This window comes from Brassica oleracea, chromosome C1 (genome assembly GCF_000695525.1).
Source record: "Brassica oleracea var. oleracea cultivar TO1000 chromosome C1, BOL, whole genome shotgun sequence".
Lineage (NCBI taxonomy): Eukaryota > Viridiplantae > Streptophyta > Magnoliopsida > Brassicales > Brassicaceae > Brassica > Brassica oleracea.
This window is the reverse complement of record NC_027748.1, coordinates 9,701,347-9,714,434: the sequence shown is the minus strand read 5'-3', so window position 1 is coordinate 9,714,434 and position 13,088 is coordinate 9,701,347. Positions and strand designations below refer to the sequence as shown.

Below are 13,088 nucleotides of genomic sequence, written 5' to 3'. Positions count from 1 at the left end.
ATGTTTGCTATTGTCAATTTCCATTTTACATTTTATCCATTTTTTTTCACAAGTGACAGCCTATCATCCCACATTCCCAATATCATATAAATTTATTAAAAATAAACTAATGGAATCTTCCTTTTTATAAAGTTATCATTGCCTGATTTGGATTACTAACAACAGTTTTAACCATGGCCATATATGCCCGTGTTTGTCCTCAATGATACTTAAATTTGTTGTTGTTGATAAGAGAACAAAATAACAGTAAATCTGATTAGTAAGGTTTGGTAACTTAATATTTTGACTAGTTTATATTATATATGATGTTTTATTAACGATATAATATGTGATATAACGTATAAAATAAGATAAAAAGGTAAATTAAATATTACAAAGTGTTTTTTACCACATTTTACCAAATAGTTTGTTGAACTGTAATCATGGTGTAACTGTCAGCGACCTTGATTGCTTGAAATCAAACTATGTGATTAATGTTGTGGACCTATCTTCTGATTTAAATTAAAAAAAAAAACACTTTGTAAGAGTATCTAATTAAGGACAAATTATCTAATTAAGGATACAAATTAATGAAAAAGAAGTCATGTTTATTTCCTTTCATATCCTTTTCAATATTTGGAAATTACAATCTAAAACCACCCCCAACATCTTTCTCATTCACCATCATCATCATCATATATACACATAACATACATTATATACATATCCACCAGAGACCTATATATGTAAATGTATTACATAAAGCCTTTATAGTTGGGTTGAAAGCTTACGCAGTCTCACATTAAAGCAACAACCTCTCTCTCTCTCTCTCTCTCTCTCTCTGATTCTCTTGTCTGAGAAATCTGAGTTTCAGAGCTTCAGGTTCTTTATTCTTCTTCTTCTTCTTCAAGTCGATCTTATCCCCCAAATATGCATGCTTCCATCTACCACTCTCTTCGATCTCTTTATTAATTTTTTTTAATTCAGATAAAAAAAAACACTCAGAGATGAATGTGCTTCTAAGTCTGTGATCGGAGTCACCTCCTCGGAGTGATCGGCGATTGAAAAAAAACAAAAATGCGGGTGAAGGAGCTGCATCCTCTCTGCTGCATCACTCTGGAGAGTCCACACGCGCTTGATGATAACAAACCGCCGCCGCAGCCGGTCACGAATCTAACTAGGTCGAGGAGTCTTCCGGCGACGTCGCTAACCGGTGGATCCAACCGGAGGAGCCTGGCCTCGGCTGGATCGGTGGCTGGGATCTTATACAAGTGGACAAACTTCAGCAAAGGATGGAGATCTAGATACTTCCTCCTCCGCGACGGAATCTTGTCTTACTCCAAGATCCGGCGACCGGAGAATCTGAATCTACTCTCTTCCTCAGACGACGTGAGGCTCATTGGAAATATCTCCGCTGATCGTCTCTCGAGGATGGATAGTTGCAGTGGTCGCCGGAAACAGGAGAAAAGCGTCGGCATTGTTCATCTTAAGGTATATATACATTGAGAAGAACTCCAGATTTTATTTTATTGATTGAAGTGTTTGTTTTTTTTACATCTCTTTCTGGGAAAAGGAGAAGCCTTTTTACCACTCATAGTTTGAGAAAAATAACCAGCGGTTTATAGAGTTGTTCATTTATGTTCTTTTGACGGAAAATAATAAAAACCCTAAATTTGATTTTTTTTTTTTTTTTTTTGTATTAATATTTAATCTGTTTGGTATTAAATTTTTATGCCAGCTTTGAACTTGCTGTTAATCTCTTAGTGGGTCACATCAACAGGTGCTTGTTTGGTTTTCAAAACTTTAAACACTTTTGTTGGTTGCTACAATCTGGTGTTCTGTACCTTTAGGGTTTTGTTCAGTGGTCAAATTGGTTTCTTATTAGTGTTTTTATGTGTTAGGTTCAGTTTCTAACTTCTTCTTTTTTTTTTTTTGTTTCTATTGGTTTTTCAAGATTATAAGTTATAACCCATTTGCCATCCGTCAATAACGATTTGGATTCTTTCTTTTTGAGAAGAGGCCAAGAAGATTAAAGATATATGTCAATTTTAGTCACTGGAACTATGATATTTTTCTTCAGTTGCATAACTAAAACAAGTCTATTGAATTTTGGACAATTTGCACTTGCATGTGATTTGATTTGATTTGTCTTGCAATGGTACTTGAGTTAAAAGCCTTAAAGGGTATAATAACCATTTTAACTTTTCATTAACATCTTTTACTTGTGAATTCCCATTGACTATATAAAAAGACTTCTAACCATAAATTATTTCATTGTGATGGGCTTATGTGTATATTTTATTCTACTATATGTTTAATTATAGAGTTTATTTCTTGGATGTTAGACATGTTTTGGTGCTTAGAACAAGTCTGTTGGAAATAATGGAGGGTGGGGTCTAGCCAATTATAAAAAAGACCTGTTTTGACATGCTTCTTGCTTGACAATGAGAAAACGATGGCTTGTTCTGAATTTTTCTACAGGCATATTCTTTGTTGAACTTTCAAATTTTAAATATTTAGCTTAATCCAAATACTCTTATCCACATAACCTTATGATATTTTTTGCTTATAGGTAATAATACCTTTTGTCTTTCTCAACCTATATAAAATCTAACGTGCCTTATCCAGTCTAAAATGATCTCTTCATGGGCCCAGCTTGATTTGTTCCTGTATCTCCAATCTGCAACTTCAAGCTTTTTTTCAAAGTTGAGCATATAGTTTTTGAAATTTTAGGGTCCTTTTTGCTTTTTACAAGATGGATCTTTGAGATTTTTGATCCAGAAACAGATTTGTTGTTGGACGAATTTGTGGTCTCTACTTTGTTTTGTCTTCTTATTGGTTTGATTAAGTACTTGAGCTTGTAACTAGATTTATATATTTTCTATGTTTTCCTCCAGCAGGTTTCATCTTTCAGAGAAAGCAAGTCTGATGAGAGGAAGTTCTATATATTCACAGCGACCAAGACTCTTCATCTGAGGACTGACTCTATAAGTGATAGAGCAGCTTGGTTACAAGCTTTAGCATCTGCAAAATGCATTTTTCCTCTCCGGTCACTTAATGGGGATTTCTCCTTCACCTCACCAAAGGATTTGTCTATATCAACGGAGAGGTTAAAGAAACGGTTGCAAGAAGCTGGAATGAACGAGAATCTCGTTAAAGACTGCGAGCAGATCATGCTATCAGAGTTTTCTGAAATGCATGGACAAATCAAACTACTTCATGACGAACGAACGAATTTGTTTGACGCACTGAGGCAGCTTGAGGTATATACTTAATATATATAAAAACTTAATTTTATCCATATCTTGAATGTTCTATGGTCTGATTTGCAATTAGACTGGCATCTACCATGCTTCTTATCAGTATTTTAATCATGTTAGCTACTAAGTAATGTGAGTTTTGTTTTGTGTAGGAAGCTAATCTCGAAGCTGGAGCACCAGGGATCCATTCAAGCCTTGGACGTGGAAAGTATAGTGGTACATGCTCTAAAGCATTGATCTTGTACAATTGGTTAGGCTTCCTTTGTGTGTTTGGCTTGACATTATTTGGTTTCTAGAATGCAGCACAACTGCTTCATCTGATGATAAACAAGAGTTTGAGGATGTGTCTGAAGAAGACGAGCCTTCCTTCCACGACACAAAGGAGTACTTCAACGAACCCAACATTGGTTCTGGATCCAATCTACCTAATAACTCTGGATACGCGGATATCAAGAGAAGAACAAAACTTCCTGATCCAGCTGAAAAAGAGAAAGCTGTAAGTCTTTGGTCTATGATCAAAGACAACGTTGGAAAAGATCTCACCCGAGTTTGCCTCCCTGTCTATTTCAACGAACCAATATCATCCCTCCAGAAGTGCTTTGAAGACTTGGAGTACTCTTATCTTCTGGACCGAGCATATGAACATGGCAAATCTGTAAGTGAAAACAAACTCTCTTTACTTGTAATTGCTACACTACACTCTCTTATGTTGTTGGATTACTAGGGGAACGGTCTGCTAAGAGCCTTGAACGTTGCTGCCTTTGCGGTCTCTGGCTATGCTTCCACTGAAGGCAGACACTGTAAGCCCTTCAACCCTTTGCTTGGAGAAACATATGAAGCTGACTTTCCTGAAAAGGGAATACGTTTCTTCTCTGAGAAGGTACTTCTTTCAACACTAAAGTTAGAATGTGTAAATGTAAGAATTTTTACTCAAGACTATGGGAATATCATTCTTTTTTTTTTAGGTGAGTCACCATCCAACTGTTATCGCCAACCACTGTGAAGGTAAAGGGTGGAAGTTCTGGGGTGACACTAACCTCAGGTCAAAGTTTTGGGGGAGATCTATTCAAGTGGAACCTGTTGGAGTTTTGACTCTGGAGTTTGATGATGGAGAAGTATTTCAATGGAGCAAGGTATATATAAAGATATAAACTACTACGTTTGAGTCACTTTTGCTGTCTTCTGGCTCTGAAATAACTTTATAATGGTTTTTGTTATTAGGTAACATCGACTATATACAATATAATATTAGGTAAACTCTACTGTGACCATCATGGAGTGATGCAAATCCGTGGGAACCGCCAGTATTCTTGTACTCTCAAGTTTAAGGAACAATCCATTCTTGAGAGAAATCCACACCAGGTGAGTTACAATGATATATAATCTAATGTACTTGAAACAACACTTATGTGAACAAGTGTACGTTGTGTAGGTAAATGGTTTTGTAGAAGACGTGGCTGGGAAAAAAGCTGCAACAGTATTTGGTAAATGGGATGATAGTCTTTACTATGTTGCTGGCGATGGAGTCAGTAAGACGAAAGTCAGCGATCCTGCATCAAATGCCTCGTTGCTGTGGAGAAGGACCAAGCCACCGCCTAATGTGACTAGATACAACTTAACTTCATTTGCTATTACACTGAACGAGCTAACACCTGGTTTGAAGGTATTGTTAAAATGATATAATCTTGATTCTTGTTTCTTCTACACATGCTATGTCTATTCTTTTTCTTTTTTTTTCTTCTTATAGCATTTGCTAATCTTGTGTAAATTTGATCCATGAATTTAGGAGATGCTTCCTCCCACAGACTCAAGGCTAAGACCAGACCAAAGGCATCTGGAGAATGGTGAATATGAGAAGGCCAACTTAGAGAAACAACGGTTAGAAAGAAGGCAAAGAATGGTACGTCACCTTTAACATTTCACTGGTCCATGAATTGTCGTTTTGAAAGTTATGTTTTAAGGTCTCTGGTTTCTATGCAGTCGAGGCAACTTCAGGAAAGCGGGTGGAGACCGAGATGGTTCGAGAAACAAGGAGAAAATGAAACGTTCAAGTACACGGGCGGTTACTGGGAAGCAAGAGGACACAGGAAGTGGGATGATTGCCCAAACATCTTCGGCGAGTTCACGGAAGAGCAGCTAGCTGATTCTGCTTAAAAAGAGCCCTTTAAGTTCCATTTTCAGGTAACATTACTCACCCTACAAAATCTTGTAAGTTGTAACCAGCTAAACATAATATAATCCCTTGTAGTTTTTTAATAGAGAACCCGAAACAAGAAGGTAAGTTTTTTTTTGATTAATTTTTTTTTATTGCTTTGAAGTCTCTGGTTAAGAGAAGATTTGCATCGGACAACATTGGAGTTATTTTACACAGAAGAAACGTTTTCTCGACATGGGAAGTAGTATCAAAAGCCAACTTCTTGGCTTAGTTTTCTGTTTGAAAGGAAGGGCAGAGAACAAGAGGATATCAGAAATGCTTTTGGTTATAATACTTTTTTTTTTGGGTGAGGATGTGTAATGTCTCATCTCCTTTTGGTAGAGTGTCTCTGTAGAGTCTTATCTCTCTGTCTCTTTCTTTCCGCATCTCTCTCGTTAAATAGTTGAGATTAATGTTAGGTTGTTGGTCCATTTGTATTTAATTAAAAAAAAAAATATGAGGGTTTAAATAAATTCAGGCAAAGACCCTTTCCTTCAAATCCAGAATCCAGAGTTGCTTCAATTATATACTTAACCAAAAAGGGATGGAAAACCAATAGCAAACCGGAAACAAATTAACCAATCAAACCATCCCCGTCAAAGTCAACACTTTGAAACGAGGAAGTAGCAAAATCGAACTTCGCAATCATCTCATCTATAAAAGCAAGAGTCTGAAACAATGAACCAGTAATAATCGAAGGCGAAGAAGAAACCAAAAAAAAATGTCAGTCGTTGAGTATGAAGCAGATATCTACCTAGACGCACGCCCCACTTACCCCGCCGATTGGTACTCCAAGCTCGCCGCTCTCTCTCACCATCACCACCTCGCCTGGGACGCCGGAACCGGAAACGGCCAAGCCGCAACCGGCGTATGTATCACCTTCCCTATCTCACATTTTTTTATTTCCAATCTCTGATTTTATAACGGTTTTCGCCAGATCGCGGAGCACTACGACAGAGTCATCGCGACGGACGTGAGCGAGACGATGATAAATCTCGGGAAACCGCATCGGAAAGTAACTTACCACCACACGCCGTCGTCGATGACGGAAGACGAGATGGTGGATCTGATCGGAGGAGAGAACTCCGTGGATCTAATAACGGTGGCCACCGCCGTACACTGGTTCGATCTCCCGAGATTCTACGCGATCGCGAAACGTCTCCTCCGTAAACCGGGAGGGATCATCGCCGTGTGGAGCTACACCACGGAAATGGCGGTGAGTCCCGAGTTCGACCCGGTGATGGCTCGGTTTACCGAGAAAGCGTTGCCGTATTTTAAGTTCCCTGAGTGTCAGTATGTTGTGGACGGTTACAAATCGTTGCCGTTTCCGTTCGAGAGCGTGGGCCTGGGCTCTGAGGGTAAGCCCATGGAGCTGGAGATTAAAAGGACGGTGTCGTTTGAAGGATTCTTGCGGATGGTGCGGTCGTGGTCTGCTATTGGCGCGGCTAAGGAAAAAGGAGTTGAGTTGTTGTCGGAAGATGTAGTGAAAGAGCTCGAGATGGCCTGGGGTGGATCCGAGCTGGTTCGAACCATCGTCTACAAGACGTTTATGCTCGCAGGAACCGTTAGAAAATAGTTTTAACTGTTTAAACTGGTATATGAACAGTTGAACAATAATTTGTAAAAGTTTGTAATGAAAGGAAACTATGTGTATGCATATTATGATACTAGCCTTGTCCCAGATTCAATTTGAGAATATCATGGCACCTCACGAGTCACGAGTCACGAGTCACGAGTCACGAGTCGCATCCCATATGTCCTATGAACAAAACGTCTTCCAGTTACGGTCCTCCACTTGCCAAGTAGGTTGATCACACACATATAACCGGCTAATGGAAGAAGTGTAGGTTAATACCTGAAGCTGTTTCCCTGATCTTGCAGTATTTGTTATCTCGCCAATTCAGACGTGAAAGTATCCTTCACGAGGGAGAAAAGAGGAATACCCAGATTTGTCGGGCCTGAAGGGCCTAGAATATGTATCAATGAGCCAAAACTCTGACAAAGATATTATAGTTTAGGCCCAAAACCCTTTGGGAAAAGACTGATCTATAGTGGATTATTTCGGTTCCGAACTGACCTGGTTTTTTTTTTCCTTGAGCAACGATCTTACCTGGTTAATAATACTTGAAATTTAACTGGTATTAGATGACCAAAATAAAATAAACATAAAAGGATTATATATATTTTTTTTTATTTTCATCTGAACCAAGAGATACAACATACGGCCGGAAATCTAAATTGAAGAACATAGTTAACAACGAAACATGTAAAAACAGTACAAATGTTTCACTTTATTTTCAACAACATATAGATATTGCTAACACACAAATAATTATTAGAGAAGCATACTTGCACCACTATTATCCGACGGAACAGGTGTCTTATAAGAGAGAATTAGGCGCATATGAAACCAGCTGGGGGAGAAACACCGCAGGACCCAAGAACCTGACCAAGTGTCACAGTGATACCCAGAATGTCGAGAACTGACAGTTTTAAGGAATTGCAGATGCAGACAGAGGCCACAGAGGGGGCAAGTCCAGCCACTAGAGAACAGCATTGCGTCAGCGGTAGAACGTTAAGGCCCACGATAGAGGTAAGCCTGTTGACACAAGCTTGGACCTGGGTGGAGCTTCTGGGACATATCGGAGCTTGAGGTCCGGGAGCTTGGGCCATGGTAAAGCCGAAGAAGACGAGGTTGATGGTGAGGAAGAGAGCTATGGTGATGTTCTTTGAAGCCATGTTTTGAAAATGCTAATTAAGCTTCTCTTTCTTTACTTTTTTCTTGTGTGTGATTGGAGATGAGTGTTGGGTGAATCGTTTGGGAGGTGAGGGTTCCTATTTATAGATTTTTGTGTAGGTTTGGTTGCTTAAACTATGTGCTTAGGGTGAAGTTGTTAGCGTAATATAAAATACGTCTCTTAGCTTTTAACTAAGAAAAACTAAAAAACGTCTCTTAAATAAAAGATATAAAAGACTTCTCTTAGTTTTTCTTAGTTAAAAGCTGAGAGACGTGTATTATATTAGCTAAGAACTTCACCATAGGAGACCCGCATTAATCATGCTCTTAGGATTTAATTTCAGAATTTGCCAACACAACTTAAAAGGCAACTGAAATAATTATACATGCATGTAGTTTAATTGAACAGAGTAAAATTTAGTCCTACATGGAGCATGAGTTGCATCTTCCCAAAGATATAAACGTCAGATGTATCTAAACCTCATCTAGTTATCTATAGAGGAGGTTTGGCAAAGAGCATTTAATTAAGAATCGAAATTCTACAAAATCCTAACAAAGTTGTTGTCCAGCTGGAGACATTTTATTGATTATTACTGTTAATTTAACATATCGGCCATAGAGAATTAGATATTTTGATTTGTGGATTAGTGTGAACATCGCTCGACGCAAGAGCTTCCGATGAAGAGAAAGAGTGTTTCATAATGAAAATTTAGTATATAAATTAATCATGTTTATGTATATATGGATTTTCATGTGTATATATACAGTAATAGTAGTATAGGGGCTTGATTGTTAGTTTAGTTATGCGAACGAAAATCTCGTAAAAGGTCTAAAATTCTTTAAGGGCAATTCTCGTAATTAACCATTTTTAAGTTATTGTCTCAAAAGTAGTTTCAGAAATCAGAATAATAACCTTCATTAATAGAGCTAAAGACTATAATGTCTTTCTTTCAACTGTGATATTATCTCAACAAAAAAATATGGTGAAGTAATCTCCAGCGACAAGTCACCTCCGGCGACGAGCTCTTGAAGTCCGACGAGAAACGAAGTGGTGATTATCCATGTCGATGAAACGGGCTATGTATCGGTATGTTTTAATCTTAATTGACAGTGGTTTACAAAGAAAAATTTCAATCTCAATTCGAAAACTTAGGGTTTTCGAATTGAAATTTGGGGATTTCATTTTTTAGTTCTTCATCTAATAGATTTGAGCTTGTTTTGTTGTTCAAATCAAACTAAGAGAACATAATCATCAAAATTACAAAAAAGGAATCTCATGAACTTTCATTTACAGAACTTGGCTTACGGAAGAAGAATAGTTTGTGACCTTGCTTTTTGGTAAGCCATTTTGAATCTTTGATGTTCCTAGTTCTTCTTTGACTAATGCTTTATTCGCTCAGATTCAAAATTTTTAGTATGTTTATGTCATGCAGGTAGATTGGGTGATATGATATTGTTTCAAACATGTGTGTGTCGATGTTGTAATTCTTTTGTTCCTCTAAAATTTATAGTTTTTTCTTGTTATGAGCACACATAAAAATAAGCTAGCATTCAGATCATAGTATCTTAAGTTGAGTTCTGCAGAGAATTAGTCGATAAGGCTTAAAATTTCATATTTGCACTTCTCTGGTACTATCTGAACATAGAAACAAAAACTCAATACAATTTGTTAAACTCAAAATATTGATTTCGTCAGAACAAAACGTTTTGGAAGCATTTATACATTATCATGATAACCTTCCTGATTTTTTTGCAGAATGAGACAGAGCCACCGAATGAAACACTTGCCTTTCCATTGTCTCCACAGACTGGGACTCAAAAAATTTCTCCTAATGTGACACAACACATATATGCTCAAATCTTGTTTTATATTTGGAGTTTTCAAGTAGTTTTTAAGCTTTTGTACATAATCATGATCGTCTTCCTGATTTTTTTGTAGAAAGACAGAGCCATCGAATGCGACACTTGCCTCTCCATTTTCTCCACAGACTGAGACTCAAGTTTTTCTCCCTAATATGACACAACACGTATATGCTCAAATCTTGTTTTACACTTGGAGTTTTCAAGTAGTTTTGAAAGCTTTTGTACATAATCATGATATCCTTTCCTGATTTTTGCAGAATGAAACAGAGTCACCGAATGAGGCCCCATCCAATCCTAAACCAGCAGAAGAATAACTTGACAATGATGTAAGATTTATTCTGAAAAGACTCTTATGTAGGCTCATGAATTTTCTTATGACATTGTTAATCGCTTGCTTGTGCTTGTGAAACTCTGTGGTTTTGTTAATTGTAGGCTTTTGTACATAATCATGATATCCTTTCCTGATTTTTGCAGAATGAGACAGAGTCACCGAATGAGGCCCCATCCAATCCTAAACCAGCAGAAGAATAACTTGACAATGATGTAAGATTTATTCTGAAAAGACTCTTATGTAGGCTCATGAATTTTCTTATGACATTGTTAATCGCTTGCTTGTGCTTGTGAAACTCTGTGGTTTTGTTAATTGTAGGAATGATTTGTTTAGTTTCAGTTCAGGAAAGCTTTCCAGAAAATCCAATATTAACAAATTTGAGAAACTTTTTGCTTGGTTACTTGTTTGGCTTACGCCTATTGATATCTTTGGTAGGCTCGTGACTTTGCTTATGACATTGTTAATCACTTGCTTGTGCTTGTGAAACTGTGTGGTTTTGTTAATTTTAGGAAGAATTTGTTTAGTTTCAGAAAACTTTCCAGAAAATTCAATATTAACAAATTTGAGAAATTTTTTGCTTGGTTACTTGTTTGGCTTATGCATATTGATATCTGTGGTAGGCTCGTGAATTTTCTTATGTCATTGTTAATCGCTTGCTTGTGCTTGTGAAACTGTGTGGTTTTGTTAATTTTAGGAATGATTTGTTTAGTTTCTGGAAAGCTTTCCAGAAAATCCAATATTAACAAATTTGAGAAACGTTTTGCTTGGTTACTTGTTTGGATTACGCATATTGATATCTTTGGTAGGCTCGTGAATTTGCTTATGACATTGTTAATCGCTTGCTTGTGTTTGTGAAACTGTGTGGTTTTGTTAATTTTAGGAATGATTTGTTTAGTTTCAGAAAAGCTTTCCAGAAAATCCAGTATTAACAAATTTGAGAAACTTTTTGCTTTGTTACTTGTTTGGCTTACGCATATTGATATCTTTGGTAGGCTCGTGAATTTGCTTATGACATTTTTAGACGATTTCTTGTGCCTGTGAAACTGTGTGATTTTTGTTTAATTTTCAGGAAGGATTTGTATAGTTTCAAAAAAGCTTTCCAGAAAATTCGATGTTAACAAATTTGAATTTTTTTTACTTGGTTATGCAGGATAGTAACACACTGGGAAATTCATTACCTTTTAGACTAACATGGTCTGAGTTGAAATATCAGATTGGTTCAGAGCCAATGCAAAAAAGTTTGAGATTCATGTTGCTTATTGAAATTTTTTAGATTTCGAATGTAACAAGAAAGCATTTTACATATTCTGGATGACTTTACAAAATTAAAAAAAATAGAAAAAATGTTACAGACGATTGGAAAGCATTCGGTAATTTTTGGATGGGCTTCCAGAAATAATATTTTAGTGTATTTCTATCTAGCAATGTTTAAACTTAAAAATGAAATTAGATCGAAAACTTAGTGACTTTCAGGTTTAGTAAGAATAATGGTTTAGACGCTATGCTGAGGAGAATCATTTATTATAGTCAAACACATAAATTTATTTAAACCTTAATTATATATTATAAAGTTGGAAAATATTTGACAATTTTTGGATAGACTTCCAAAAATAATAACATGCATGATTCAAATTGTTTTGGAAACTTTAATTTATAATCAAGACAACTATCCTGAATAGTGCTTAGTTGATATACAACCAACATATTCCATGAAAAGCTCTAATCTTGCCGATGAAACTTCTGAGTTTACGAGTATTTGCTATGGAGATTGGGGGAAAATCTTCAACAAACTTTTCAACTCTAAAGAAATCCCATAGCTCAAAGTTATATCTTCCTCTTGAATACGGAAATCTTCGGAAACCATCTTAAGCAAATCTTCATACTGAAGATCTTCTTCTAAGCGAACAAACGATGTAATCATATTCTTATCAACATAGAACTCCCACTAGAAAAATTCATTTGAACTCCATTCTCCACAAACACAAAAAACTTCAATCATATTTTGAAATCTGTTAAAGATATCAAAACCAAATCTCAAAAGGATCAACCAGAGAGACATTTAACTAAATATTTCAAATTAAATATTGAAGATCTTCTTCTAAGTGAATAAAAGATGTACTCATATTCTTATCAACATAGAACTCCCACTGGAAAGATTCCTTTGAACTCCATTCTCCACAAACACAAAAAACTTCAACCATATTTTGAAATCTGTTAAAGATATCAAAACCAAATCTCAAAAGGATCAACCAGAGAGACATTTAACTAAATATTTCAAATTAAATATTGAAGATCTTCTTCTAAGTGAATAAAAGATGTACTCATATTCTTATCAACATAGAACTCCCACTGGAAAGATTCCTTTGAACTCCATTCTCCACAAACACAAAAAACTTCAACCATATTTCGAAAATCTGTTCACTACAAGAAAACAGCAAGGATACTAAGGGAAAAAATCGTCGGAATTTCGTCGGAATAACGTTATTCCAAGGACATACCGACGAAACAAGTCCTCGGAAATAATTCCTCGGAATTTCTTCTTTCCTCGGAAATCCCTCGGAATTTTCCGACGGAATTCCGAGGAAACAAATTTCCGAGGAAATTCCGAGGATCACTAGTTTGTCGGAAATCTCCTCGGAATATACCGAGGAAGAACTTCGTCGGGATATTTCCTCGGAAGTTCATCGATCGATGCGTTTTTGGACATATATCCATCGATCGATC

At 36.6% G+C, this 13,088-nt stretch overlaps 3 protein-coding genes across 8 annotated transcripts; 2 read left to right on the top strand and 1 right to left on the bottom strand.

Annotated features, from left to right (window-relative positions):
- The first annotated feature begins 750 nt into the window (after nucleotides 1-750).
- LOC106306393 (oxysterol-binding protein-related protein 2A) lies at nucleotides 751-5,906 on the top strand. 6 transcript variants are annotated; one of them, XM_013743008.1, is made up of 12 exons: nucleotides 751-861; nucleotides 967-1,470; nucleotides 2,877-3,242; nucleotides 3,392-3,455; nucleotides 3,536-3,894; nucleotides 3,964-4,119; nucleotides 4,205-4,372; nucleotides 4,461-4,601; nucleotides 4,672-4,902; nucleotides 5,026-5,139; nucleotides 5,220-5,420; nucleotides 5,558-5,906. In XM_013743008.1, the coding sequence occupies exons 2-11, from the start codon at nucleotides 1,057-1,059 to the stop codon at nucleotides 5,391-5,393; spliced, it is 2,187 nt and encodes a 728-aa protein (XP_013598462.1). In that variant the 5' UTR covers nucleotides 751-861; nucleotides 967-1,056; the 3' UTR covers nucleotides 5,394-5,420; nucleotides 5,558-5,906. The 6 variants fall into 6 exon arrangements, with proteins under 6 accessions (XP_013598462.1, XP_013598470.1, XP_013598454.1 ...); XM_013743016.1 differs by having other exon boundaries at nucleotides 755-1,470; nucleotides 5,220-5,401; nucleotides 5,556-5,906; XM_013743000.1 differs by having other exon boundaries at nucleotides 755-1,470.
- A 152-nt stretch (nucleotides 5,907-6,058) lies between these two features.
- On the top strand, nucleotides 6,059-7,129 carry LOC106306431 (putative methyltransferase DDB_G0268948). Its single transcript, XM_013743053.1, has 2 exons — nucleotides 6,059-6,301; nucleotides 6,371-7,129. Exons 1-2 carry the CDS (start codon nucleotides 6,155-6,157, stop codon nucleotides 7,007-7,009), a joined length of 786 nt encoding a protein of 261 aa, XP_013598507.1. The 5' UTR covers nucleotides 6,059-6,154; the 3' UTR covers nucleotides 7,010-7,129.
- Nucleotides 7,130-7,700: 571 nt separating this feature from the next.
- Nucleotides 7,701-8,227, bottom strand: LOC106301718 (putative lipid-binding protein AIR1). Its single transcript, XM_013738174.1, has one exon. The coding sequence runs from the start codon at nucleotides 8,170-8,172 to the stop codon at nucleotides 7,828-7,830; it is 345 nt and encodes a 114-aa protein (XP_013593628.1). The 5' UTR covers nucleotides 8,173-8,227; the 3' UTR covers nucleotides 7,701-7,827.
- Between the last annotated feature and the right edge of the window lie 4,861 nt (nucleotides 8,228-13,088).

Coding starts and splice junctions, on each gene's coding strand:
- LOC106306393 (XM_013743008.1), top strand. CDS start 1,057: ATGCGGGTGAAGGAGCTGCATCCTCTCTGCTGCATCACTCTGGAGAGT. Junction 1,471..2,876: donor TCGGCATTGTTCATCTTAAG/GTATATATACAT, acceptor GTTTTCCTCCAG/CAGGTTTCATCTTTCAGAGA. Junction 4,120..4,204: donor TACGTTTCTTCTCTGAGAAG/GTACTTCTTTCA, acceptor TTTTTTTTTTAG/GTGAGTCACCATCCAACTGT.
- LOC106306431 (XM_013743053.1), top strand. CDS start 6,155: ATGTCAGTCGTTGAGTATGAAGCAGATATCTACCTAGACGCACGCCCC. Junction 6,302..6,370: donor ACGGCCAAGCCGCAACCGGC/GTATGTATCACC, acceptor GGTTTTCGCCAG/ATCGCGGAGCACTACGACAG.
- LOC106301718 (XM_013738174.1), bottom strand. CDS start 8,172: ATGGCTTCAAAGAACATCACCATAGCTCTCTTCCTCACCATCAACCTC.